The 13,345-nt window shown below is 46.0% G+C and overlaps 1 protein-coding gene across 1 annotated transcript in view; it reads right to left on the bottom strand.

Moving 5' to 3' along the window:
* Positions 1-13,345, bottom strand: part of Pnpla7 (patatin like phospholipase domain containing 7) — a 61,686-nt gene that overhangs the window by 28,211 nt on the left and 20,130 nt on the right. The window contains 6 exon segments of the mRNA XM_042672659.1: positions 1,210-1,265; positions 1,268-1,324; positions 1,983-2,110; positions 5,317-5,428; positions 5,431-5,521; positions 6,660-6,737. Of these exon segments, the coding sequence (XP_042528593.1) occupies positions 1,210-1,265; positions 1,268-1,324; positions 1,983-2,110; positions 5,317-5,428; positions 5,431-5,521; positions 6,660-6,737 (522 nt within the window).

Here is a 13,345-nt window from a genome sequence, read left to right as displayed (position 1 = left end):
GCTGAAGAGCTGAGGGATAGCGCCCAAGCCCAGAGTTCAAGCCTCATGACCAAAAAAACCCAAAAAGAATCTCATGAACTTTCCTGCCCCAGCTGGCTTTGAACCTCCATCCTCAGATCTCAGCCTCCTGAGTAGCTAGGATTACAGGCGTGAGCCACCAGTACCCAGCTCAAGTCCATTTTTTTTTTTTTTTGGTCCGGTCGTGGGGCCTGAACTCAGGGCCTGGGCGTTGTCCCTAAGCTCTTCAGCTCAAGGCTAGCACTCTACCACTTGAGCCACAGCACCGCTTCTGGTTTTTTTTTTCTTATGTGGTGCTGAGGAATCGAACCCAGGGCCTCGAGCATGCAAGGCAAGTGTTCTAACCACTGAGGCACCTTCCCAGCCCTCAAGTCCATTTTTTAAAAGCTGGTTTCCCAAATGATTTGTAGACCAAACCTGTGAAACATTTATATTTTTCTTCATATGATTTTAAAGCATTATCAGAAATAGGATTTAATTAAAACATAGTAAATAGTTTTTTGTCAGTCATGGAGCTTGAACTCTGGGCTTGAACGCTGTCCCTCAGCCCTTCAGCTCTTCAGCTCAAGGCTAGCCCTCTACCACTTGAGCCACTGCACCACTTCTGGTTTTCTAAGTGGTTTATTGGAGACAAGAGTCTCACAGACTTTCCTGCCTAGGCTGGCTTTGAATTGCAATCCTCAGATCTCAGCCTCCTGAGCATGAGCCAACGGTGCCCAGCTTTACAAAAAGTTTTTTAAACTGAATTTCTTCAGGTAAATTGAAGATTTGTTACAAAACAAAAAACAGTAAAAAAAAAAAAAAAAAAAAAAAAGAAAGAAAGAAAAAAGCTCTAAGCTCCAAAAATACTGGTGTGGACCTTGGAACAAGTCACCAGCAGCTCAGGTCAGAGGCATGGACCCAAACCAGTCAGCCTTGGGACGCTTCCGCCAGCTGGCAGCTGCTGTCACTGGAGATCCTCAGACGGTGACTCTGGCCACTCCCTACCAACCATGACCCAACACTGGCTGGGTACTCACTAGGACCCAGAAACCAGGGTCCAGCACCCTGGTCCCCAGAAGGCATTAGCAGTTCATTCCAGATCTGTTGCTGAACCATCTCCCATCCTGGAGTCTCTCAGGGAACCTTTCCCCAGTCCAGGCAGCCAGCCAGGCCAGTTCCAGGAAACAGAAAGGAGGGCCTACCACCTACCACACCCATGGGGTCTCCCCAGAAACACTCCCCAGCCAGGTGCTTCTTCCCATCACAGAACGCAGTCGGCCACTAAGGACAATGTATGTGCAGTCTGATTTGTCTACTTGAGGCCCTCAGCTCACCAGCCTTCACTCCCCCTAGGTCCAGCCTCCCAAGAGTCCCTCAGCCCCAAGATGAGAAGATTAAAGTTTCAAAAGGTAGTCTTCTCAGTGAAATTCTCTGGTTTTGAAAAGCATAGGCATTTTTATTTTAAAATGTTTTCACAAGCACACATCGATGGTCTGTTGGCTTTAATAAGTTTTTTAAACTTTTCTTACGTTAAAATATGAACACCATGAATATCGATGTGAAGCTGGCCATGAGTGGCCTAGCTAGGGTTAGAGGAAAAGACCTCATACACCAGCTCCTCAGAAAGGGCATTCTAACGGGTTCTCAGGCTCTTTGAAAAGGCGGTACATACTTAGGATATAGACACAGAAAGATGTCAGTAAAAATGTACTTTGTCTGCATGTATACAGCTGCACACAGAACTCAAGATGCCTACAAGGGCATTTTCATGTGGATGCCTAGGGAGATAAATCCATCTGGTATACAATCTCCACAAGAGTGAAGTTTGCTCTTCAGCTGTACTACTCGAAGTAGGGACACATTTATGGAGGAGAAATCTGCTAGCCAGTGGACCTCTCTATACACTGCACCACAGCAGTCTTCTGACACTGCAGGCCTTCAGGGACCTCTCTGTACACAGCACACCTCCAGGCCTCACCTGCATATGGCACGCCCAGCCTCTACCTCCATCCAGTCCAGAGTGAAGTCTATCTGCTGCACAAAGGGTGACATTCTCTTCACCACAGTGTGTGCCACACTCAGGACAACCTCTGGATGTTTCCACGTGATCCTGGAAGGCATTCTAGAGTCACTTTCCCTCTCTTGATCTGAATTCCACTAGGTTCACTACTCACTTCACAGGGATTAAAAAGCAGGTAACCTTACCTACCAAACACTAGTCTCCATGTCCACTCTGAGGTAACAAAGTGCTGAGGGATGGTTTGGGGCGGAGTGTGGTGTTTGGGCAGCCATCTGCTCCAATTCCACAGAGCCGACAGCTTCTTCTAGTGCTACGGACCATGAAAGCCCCTTGAGGTCTAGGTCCTGGCAGTGGAATCACTCACCAAACTCAGACTGTGAACAGACGGCGGCACACGGCTCCCAACGCACCTTTGCCACCATAGTTTGAAGGGGCCTTGAGCCTACAGGACTGTCTAGGCTGGGCAGGCTGGGGACTCTCACCCAACACATCCCGTCCCCCTGGTGGCTGTGGGCAGACTGCTTAGGCAAGGCACGGCAAGGACGTCCTAGTGGTTCGGGGGGAGATTTCAGCTCGTTGCGCTGTTTGCTTGTACTAGGCAGGGAGAACCAGGGCTGAGAGACTCTGGGTCCCAGCTGAGCAATAAAAAAGAGATGCCATTTGGTAAAAACCAGGAAATCAGAGTTGTGCCTCCTACTCTGGATGATGGGAGCCCCTTCCCCAGCCTAGAGTAATAGCAAGACAGCAGCTGGATGGTGATGGGTTCTGAGAAGTAAAATCCATGCTGTGCCCCCAGAGTTGAATAAGAAACCCCAAGATATTGTCTAGATGATGATGTCTGGGGGGGGGGGAACTGTCTGTATCACAGGTTCTCACACCATGTACAGACATGTACACGCACAGACAGGACTCACACATGGACTTTGCAAGGTGACAAACACATGCACCGGGCACAGAAGAGTCAGGCTACATGAAGGCCAAGTGGAAAGGACAGGAAGGCTGTGTGCCTTGACAACCACACTGAGCATCTTTCTTCCTTTTTTTTTTTTTTTTTGGTCATAGACTTGAACTCAGGGCCTAGGTGCTGTCCCTGAGCCTTCTTCTTCAAGGTTAGTACTCTACCACTTAAGTCACAGCACTACTTCTGGCTTTTTTTAGTAGTTTATTGAAGATAAGAGTTTCGCAGACTTTTCTGCCTGGACTAGTTTGGAACTACGATTCTCAGATCTCGGCCTCCTGAGTAGCTAGTATTACAGGCATGAGTCACCAGCACCTAGCAGTTTCTTTTCTTGGCTTTCTGCTGGTTAATTGGAGATAAGAGTTTCCTAGCTTCGTGTGCCAGGCTGGCTTTGGACTGAGATCTCAGTCTCCTGAATAGCTTGGATTATATGCATGAGACATCAGTTGTCCAGAGTCTCTCCCTAGTACAGATAGGCAGGGAACAGAAGGGGGGCAGCAGGCCAAGAGCATGTTCTGAACCTCTGGGACTGGCATATTCACATGGTTCAGGAGACAGACAAACCCAGCTCCGTTCTGGGAACCCCTTGCTAGTGCAAGGACCTAGCGGATTTCCATTTCTCTAAAGCATCAGAGTCCCCGTCTGTAAGATGCATTTCCCTAGCACACTGAATAGTAAGTAGAACAGGGTGGCAAGCTGGAGGCCTTAGGGCTATTCATGGAGAGAAATCAGGCACTGTGCCAAAGCCCTGCAGTCCCTTCCCCCACTGAATCCCCTCACAAGACACTGACCTGGAAGGAGAGCCAAGCAGAGAGCTGTGTGCTGTGGCATTGTTTGCCCAAGGCTGCCACCTTCTGGACAACTGGAACCACTGCTCTGGATGTGTCTTGGCTGAGACGAAACTGCTGTGCTTCTCCACTATTTCGAGGTCCCTGACAGCTCCCTACAGTCTGACCCGCCACTTGGCTGTTCGGCGTAAGAACTCAGTGATCATACGAGGCATCTGGACTGAGAGAGACAGAAGCCTTCTAGGAATATTTATAAAAAGGTTGCTGTGAGTTGAATGCAAGTGGTTCACTACTCAGGAGGCTGAGATCTGAGGCTCATGGTTTGAAGCCAACTCAGGCAGGAAAGTCCATGAGACACTTATCTCCAATTAACCATCACAAAAAGCCCAAAGTGAAGGTGTGGCTCAAGTGGTAGAGCACTAGCCAGTGAGAAAAAAAAAAAAAAGCTCAGGGGCAGCACCAGGCTCTGCATTCAAGCCCCAGGAAGGCACCAAAAAAAAAAGTGCTGGGGCCAGTCTCTCACGCCTGTAATCCTCGATACTCAGGAGGCTGAGATCTAAGGATCCAGGTTCAAAGCCAGCCCTGCTAGGAAAGTCCGTGAGACTCTTATCTCCAATTAATCACCCAAAAGTCAGAAGTGAAGCTGTGGCTCAAGTGGTACAGTGGTAGCCTTGAGCAAAAAAAGCTCAAAGGCAGTGACCAGGCGCCTAGTTCAAGCCCCAGGACTGGCACAAAAACAAACAAACAAAAAACAAAACTAGGGGAAAAAAAGATAACACAACTGGTCTCCTGGCTAGACACTGATGGTATAATCTTAGCTGCTCAGGGGGCTGAGATCTGAGACTGAAGCTCAAAGCCAGCCTGGGCAGGAAGGTCTTTCAGAGTCTTATCTCCAATTTATCACCAAAAAGCTGGAAGTAGATGTGTAACTTGATAATAGTGTGCCAGCCTCAAGCACAAAAGCCAAATGAGAACAAGGCCTTGAGTTCAAACCCTAGTACCAGCATACAGACAGATCTACATGGGAGCGTGTATGCACGTGCACACACACGCGCGCGCGCACGTGTACACACAGAAGGGATTTCCTGAGCATGAGCAGCCTAAAGAACACAACTCCCTAGCTCTCCTATTCCAGCTCTGGCCACCAACACATAGCCATGGAATTCACACACACACACACACACACACACACACACACACACACACACACACACACACACACACACACACACACACACACACACACACACACACACACACACACACACACACACACACACACACACACACACACACACACACACAGATGGGTCAGCACCACATACCCAAGGAGAAAACAGAACTTAGCAGATATCGATGGGCCAGATGGAAGCTGGGACTTACTGGGCTGGTCACGGCACTAATGCCTGTAGCCAGCAGGAGCTCAAAGGGTTCAGGAAGCAAGCACTGGGCCCAGCCTCCCAGCCCTCAGAGACAGAGGAAAGTACAACAAACAAGACAGACAGTGCTCCTGGTACCTCAGGGTGGGTGAGAGGGCGGTGGGGCTTGTCTCATAAAAGTGGGCTTTGGAGATAGACAAGAAGCAGCAGACCCTGTTGGCTCTGATAGTGAAGATCAAGGGTTTGCCAGTAAGCACCACCAGCTGGCCTACCATTTCTCCAGATGTGTAAGGAACAGGCAGGTATCCTTCTGGCAGTCAATCTTCTGTTGGTACATGTGTAGCAGTCCAGAGACCACAAATAAGATGTTTACATCCTGGCAAAAAACAGAGATGCATCAGGTATGGCCTGGAATTTCCTATTGGCCCAGAGAAGTTAACCTTCTGGAGCTCTGCAAAGCCCACAAAACTGAACACAACAAGCAGTAGCTTCCATGCCTATTGGTGCTTCTTTGAATAATCTGTGGACATAAAAAGCCTTGGGCACAGACACCTACCGGGAGCATTCCAATAGTTCTATAGCATTTTTTTTCTTTTGTTTTGTTGGTTGTAGGGCTTGAACTCAGGGCCTGGACACTGTCCCCTGAGCTTTTCTGCTCAAGACTAGCTAGTGTTCTAACACTTTGAGCCATAGCTCCACTTCCCAGTTTTCTGGTGGTTAACTGGAGATAAGAGTCTCATGGGGGCCTGGGAAGGTGGCTCAGTGGTAGAGCACTTGCCTTGCATGCATGAGGCCCTGGGTTCGATTCCCCAGCACCACATAAGCAGGGGAAAAAAGCCGGAAGTGACGCTGTAGTTCAAGTAGTAGAGCGCTAGCCTTGAGCTGAAGAGCTGGGGGACAGCACCCAGGCCCAGAGTTCAGGCCCATGACCGGACTCAAAAAAAAAAAAAAAAAAAAAAAGCTAATAAAAAAAAAATTTAGTTTAGCAGTATTTATGGTTAGTGATTCATCAATCACAGGAAACTTACTTTCAGGTCAAACACACGCATTTCCCTCCCTTTGCCCTCCCACTCACTGCTCCAGTTTTCATACAGAAGTGAGGATGTGGCCTCTCTTCAAAGCCAGGGTGTTCTGCAGCCTGACGTGTGCTGCCCTGAATGTGAGCCAATGCCATCCTTCACTCAGCATATGTTTTGGCCAAACATCAACATGTATGCCCTCAAAAAACATCCAGGGACTAACCCCAACTACTTTGTTGTCCTTTGTGGGGCTCTTCCCAAATCTGTTCACTCTGTCCTAATCCTTCAGGTTTGGCAAGAGGGGCAGTGTAGCAAGTATATGCACGGTGTGGCTATATACCCGGGCACAGGGCTGCTGAGGACAAATGGCCTCTGAGACAGTGCCAGAATTGCAGCAGTCCACTGCTTGGAGAGCTGCCCCAGCCCATACTCCAGTGCTGAACTGTGGGGATGGTAGTCCCTGGCCAATCCCTGGGCCCAAGGCCATCTGCTTACCTGGTCTCCTTGTTTTGACACTACTGTGCCTGCAGGGACATGGAGAAGCGTCACCTGGCTATCAAACAGAGAGGGGTCCTAAAACAGAAGGTTTGAAGAAGGTATATAAGCCAGAGCCGGTGGCTCACACCTATCATCATGACTAGCTACTTAGGAGGCTGAGCTCTGAGGATCATGGTTTGAAGACAGCCCAGGAAGGAAAATCAATGGGACTCTTATCTCCAATGAAACACTGAAAAGATGCTGTAAGGTTTTCAGGAAAGCCAGAAGTGGAGCTGTGGATCAAGTGGTAGAGCAAAAAATCACAGGGACAGTGCTAGGGACAGAACTGGCACCAAAAAGGAAAAAAAATAAGAGACATGAAAAGGCATTTATGTGCAGACACAAAAAAATGGAGGGCCACATAGGATGAAAGAGGCCACCAACAGCAGGACTAAAGCAGGCATTGCTAACACGGACCTCACCAACAGCAGGACTAAAGCAGGCACTGCTAACACGGACCTCACCAACAGCAGGACTAAAGCAGGTACTGCCAACACGGACCTCACCAACAGCAGGAACTCACCAACAGCAGGACTAAAGCAGGCACTGCTAACACGGACCTCACCAACAGCAGGACTAAAGCAGGCACTGCCAACATGGACCTAACAAAACCCAGAGTGCTTTGAAGAAAGGATCTGTGGAGTATAGCAGAAAAATACAGAAATGGATTCTAATACTTTTGTGAAATTATTTGAAAGAAGATTCCACCTCAGTAAGGAAGGACAATTAACTTTATGAGAGTGCTGGCATAAAGAAAGACAATGAGTGAGGTGGCCCTTTTATACTCATTACAAAACTAATGAACTGATGGTCATGGCTCATGCCTGTAGTTCTGACCCCTTAGGAGGCTGAGGCAGGAAGGTCACTTTCTCTGAGAGATTCAAACCCAGCATGAGCACATAGGGAGACACAGGCTTTTGTTGTTGCTATTGTACTAGTGTTTGCCTCAAGGCTTCACACCCCAATTAACCAGGAAAATGTCAGACTTGAGGTGTGGCTCAAGTGGTAGAGCTCTAACTATGACACCAAAAGCCAAGCAAGAGCATGAGGCCTAGAGTTCAAGCCCTGGTACTTGTACACACAAAAGATAAACAAATAAATACATAATGTTGATCGAGTAGGATGTCATTTCACACAACACTAGTACAGATTAACTGAGTGAAGTGCAGTCTTCCATACTAATCGCAACACATCGTTCTCACATATGACACATCAGGTTAGGGGTGGCCTGGAATCTTAAAAGCCCTCCAAGGAGACTAGTAGCTGTCCAAAGCACCAGAACAGGGGACTAGTCGCTGGGACATCACATGTGGCAGCTCACGTTCTGGGACCCTGAGAATGAGATGCTTATAAAAATCCAAGAACATCCTAATTAAATTCACACGTCATCAAGAGAATAATATAAAAATAGAACGGTCACTGGTCACCTTTAGAAAAAGCAAGTGACTAGAACTATTAGACATCTCAACTGTCTAAGCTGCAGTTTCATCATCCTACACATAGGACTTATATTGCCCATTTCTCAGAGTTATTTTAAAACTTGCACAGGGTCATATAAATAGCACTTGGCATCAATAGAAGGATATAAATAAGTAAGATAAAAATAACAAACTGCAGATACAGCATGGGTGAAAGTCCATGAGCCCCACTCACAGTAAGTTCCAACAGAGCCAAAATCAGAGCCACAGGCATGCAGACACACAGGAGAGGGGAAGCAGGCCGTACAAGGGAGAGGCAGGCTTATTCTGACCCTGTGATGGACACACACACACACAGAATTCATGGAGTTATATACTTAGGGTTGATGGATTCACTCTGTATTACACAGCAATGAAGCACTACCACTGAGGAAACAATCCTAAATAGGAAGCCAGTCTGCGATGGCAGGGGTCCACAGTACTTGCTCTGGTGAAGGCACAGACTTCCCAAGTGGGTATGTGAAGCACTCAGCATCTCCCATCTGATGGTAGTCTCAAAGTGCACATCTGGCTATAGTAGCCCCTAGCATGAAGCTAGAAAGTGAAAAAAAAATTTTTTTGTCAGTCACGGGGCCTGAACTCTGGGCCTGGACTCTGTCCTTCAGCTCTTCAGCTCAAGGCTAGCGCTCTACCACTTGAGCCACAGCATCACTTCTGGCTTTTTCTGCTTATGCAGTGCTGAGGAATCGAACTCAGGACCTCGTGCATGCAAGGCAAGCACTCTACCACTGAGCCACCTTCCCAGCCCAGTGAAAAAATGTTGTACAGTCCTGGGGCTTGAACTCAGGGCTTGGGTGCTTATCCCTAAGCTTTTTGTGCTTAAGGCTAGTACTTTACCACTTGAGCCACAGCTCCACTTCTGGCTTTTTGGTGGTTAATTGGAGATAAGAGTCTCACACTGGGGCTGGGAAGGTGGCACAGTGGTAGAGCACTTGCCTTGCATGCATGAGGCCCTCGGTTCGATTCCTCAACACCACAGAAGCAAAAAGAAAAAAGCTGGAAGTGGCGCTGAGGCTCAAATGGTAGAGCGCTAGCCTTGAGCTGAAGAGCTGAGGGACAGCGCCCAGGCCCAGAGTTCAGGCCCCACGACTGGACCCCCCCCCACCAAAAAAAAAAAAAAAAAGAGTCTCACACTTTCCTCTTTCCTGCTTTGAGCAGTGATTCTCAAATGTCAGCCTTCTGAGTTGCCAGGATTACAGGTTCAAGTTTAGTGAAATTTAAGAACCCACAATAATTGATTTAAACAGTTCCAAGTAACCACAGAAGGCTGGCATCAAACTATATAGAGACTGTCAGTAATGAGAATACTCAGTTTTAAAAGTCACTGGAATGTGGCCAGAAAAGTTAACTTGAGGTCAAGTATTTTTCATAGCCACGTGAAGATAGCATTTTTTACATAGGCTAGGCCTTTGCTGAACCTGAGCCGCATGGTCTTCATAAGATGCTCTTCTCAGAGAGTAGCAGTGCTGAACCAGACAGTCACAGGATGCTGACAGGCTAAAGGAAGGAGTGCGGAGCCAAGGGAGAAGCTCTTGGATCATAGCATGTGCCCCGAGACCCCTTGACCTAGCAGTGCATCCGCAGTGTAGTTTAAAGATGTTATTTAAGAACAACCTTGCTAACCAGACATGGTGGCACAAACTTGTAATCCCAGGACTCAGAGGCTGGGGCTGGAAGACTATAAGTTCAAGACTACCTAGTCTACACAGCAAGTTGAAAGCCAGCCTGGGATATATAGAACAAGACACAATCTCAAAAACAACAACAACAAAACTCCAGCAATCATGCTTCAACATAACCCTTTCCATGCCAAAAGAACATAGCTGAGCTCATATGAAAAATATAAACAATAGTACTTCTCCCAGGAACAATAATAAGATTATATCTACTAATATTTAAAGTTACTCCTTATAGGAAAACACTTGATTTATACAGCTATTTTATTTATGTATTTATTTATGTTGGTCATGGGGCTTGAATTCTGGGCCTGAACACTCTTCAGTTCAAGGATAACACCCTGCCACTTGAGCCACTGCGCCACTTCTGATTTTCTGAGTGGTTTATTGGAGATAAGAAGTTCTCAGCCTCCTGAGTAGCTAGGATTACAGGTGTGAGCCACCAGCACCTAGCTGCTCTTTTCTTTTGTTATCCATGCTGAGATACTATGTATTCAGAGTATTAATTTATGATTACATAGCATATGGCATGATTATATTATTTTTAATATACAAATTATAATTCACAAACCAAGATATTATACCAAAATCTATTTTAGAATAAACTCTGCCATACTCCCAGAAACAAAATAAATGTATGCACAGACATACAGAACTTCCATAGAATTCTTAAGATGCTAGACTTCTCTGATTTAGTACACATTATTTTAAGACATATGAATATGCAAAGTTGGTCCAACTATAATGTTTAAAGATAAAACCTACTGGGCCCTAGTGGCTTAAAGCTATAATTCTAGCTACTCAGGAGGTTGAGTAGTAGTTTCAAAGCTAGCCTGGGCAGGAAAGCCCATGAGAGGCTTATCTCCAATGAACTACCAAGAGAGCCAGAAGTGGAGCTGTGGCTCAAGTGGTAGAATACTGGCCTTGAGCACAAAAGCTCGGGAAAAGCACTCAAGTCCCAAGACCAGTGCCACACAAAAAAGGAAAACAGTGCACCTACAGACTGACTTGGTTCTACCCTAGCACTGTCTAAAGACAGCCACTGTCCACATATGGCCAATGAGCACCTGAAATGTGCTAGCATAACTGAGGAGAACATTGTATTTTAATGTTAATAACTACATCCAGGTCTGAAGCAGTGAGAATTTCTTAGGGGGTAGTGTAATGTGAGCAGTGAAGTGCTCAGAGAACTGTCAGGAAGCCGCACCCACACCACTACAAGGACTCCATGACCAGTAGCTCCAACAGAAACATGTATGTTTGCTCAATGGACACAATGAAGATGAACTGCACATCAAGGGTGCATGAGTGTCACAGAAACAGCATGGAACAAAAGGAGTCAGGTCCAAACAAGTTCATACCACATCATCCCTTTTCTACAAAGAAAACTAGGCAAAGCTGACCCATACTCTAGAAATCAGATGGCAGGTAAGCAATGGTGGGAACAGGAAGCACAAGTATGTGCGGTCAGAGTGGCTGATGTCTTTGCTTTTCATCTACTAAGTTTTATGAAAATTCATCAAACTGGCCATTTGTGATATGCATATCATATAAATACTATATGGCTATAATAAGTTAATAAAAATTAAAATGACATAGTAAAGCTGGGCACCCATGGTTCATGCCTGTAATCTTAACTACTCAGGAGGTGAAGATCTGGAGGATAGTGGTTTGAGGCTAGCCTGGTGAGAAAAATCTGTTGGATTCCATCTCCAAAGTAACCAGCAAAAAACAACAGCTTGTGCAGGGTACTGGTGGCTCACACCTATAATCCTAACTACTCAGGAGGGAGATCTGAGGAATGTAGTTCAAAGCTAGCCCAGAAAGGAAAGTCTATGAGAACTCTTTATCTCCAATTAACCACTCAAGAACCAGAAGTAGCACTATGGCTCAAGTGGTAGAGTGCTAGCCTTGAGTACAACGAGGCTTAGGGACAGTGCCCAGGCCCTGAGTTCAAGCCCCACAACTGACAAAAACAAACAACAGAGCTAGGGTTGGCAGAAGGTGGTAGAACCCTTCCTAGGGAGAGCAAGGCCCTGAGTTCAAACCCCAATGCCACCACAAACTAAAGAGTAACTTGGTGAAACAAAGGTCAGACTATGTAATCTAATTTATAAAATGTCCAAGTCAAGGTATATCATGAAAACACGTTAAAATCAATGGTTGTAAGGAACTGGAAAGAAGAAAGAGGAATAAACACTAGTGGTGTGAGATTCTTTATTTTGAAAATGTCTTAGACTTGGGTGGCGGTGATTCCTTAATAATTGTGAATATACAAAAAAACTCATTGGATTGTATACTTTCAAAGGGTAAATTCTATAATATATGAACTATATCTCAAAAAAGCTATTACTTTTTTAAAAATCCATGCAGGTTCGGAAGCTTGAAAACTAAAAGAAGATGGCACTCTACCAAAAGGCAGCAACTGGGCTGAGAATGTGGTAGAGTGCTCACCTAGCTTGCACGAAGGCCTGGCTTCGATTCCTCAGTACCACATACACAGAAAAGGCTGGAAGTGGTGTTGTGGCTCAAGTGGTAGAGTGCTAGCCTTGAGCAAAAGAAGCTCAGGGACAGAGCCCAGTCCCTGAGTTCAAGCCTCAGGACTGGCAAAATAAAAGGCAGCAACTATTTTGTTACTGGGTAAGTTATCATCACATACATTAAGCTGACTTCTACTTCTCACATATGGTTCACAAAACATGAGTGTGAATGAAAGACTCTGATGTGGAAGATAATAATAAATCCAGAAGAATACATTTATGCGCCAGGAATAGCAAAGGATGATTAAATACAAAGCACAAATCACAAGGTGCGGGTGGCTGGTTTTTCAATAGAGGAACACTGAGGACTCCTGACAAGTGACAGCTCTAAAGCTAGTTTTCTGATTGATGGAGACGAGTGTTTGCAACAATTAAGACCAAGGAGGAAACCATGGCACACACCTGCACTGGGTGCCGAGGCAGGACAGACGTGTTTAAGGTTCACTTAGAAACAAAGGAGGAGGCTGCAATGCCTGGTAAGAAATGCACTCATTACCTTGCCCACATAATTGTAACCTCTCTGTACAGTATGTTCACAATAAAAAAATAATAAAAATTAATTTAATTTTTAAAAAAAGACTCACTTAGACAATATAATGAGTTCCTGGCCAGCCTGACCTGGAGTGAGCCTGCCACAAAAGACTAAAAATAAAACTAACAAGGCTGAGAAGGGATCTCTACTACAGCACATAAAGTAAAGGCCAATGGAAAGGCCAGGCCAGGGACTCAAACCTGCATGCCTAGCTACTCAGGAAGCTGAGATCTGAGAATCTTGGTTTGAAGCCAGTCTGGGTAGGAAAGTCCTTGAGATTCTTATTTCCAATTAACCACCAAAAAGCCAGAATTGGAGTTGTGACTCAAATGGCAGTGCTAGCCTTGAGCAAAATAGCTAAGGGACAGTACCCAGACCCTAGAGTCCCAGGCTGTCATAAAAAATAATAAAAAGGGGG

The sequence above is a fragment of the Dipodomys spectabilis genome, unplaced genomic scaffold (assembly GCF_019054845.1).
Source record: "Dipodomys spectabilis isolate Male_0828 unplaced genomic scaffold, ASM1905484v1 ptg000756l, whole genome shotgun sequence".
Classification (NCBI taxonomy): Eukaryota; Metazoa; Chordata; class Mammalia; order Rodentia; family Heteromyidae; genus Dipodomys; species Dipodomys spectabilis.
The sequence above is the reverse complement of the archived record's forward strand: the minus strand, read 5'-3'. Positions and strand labels throughout refer to the sequence as shown.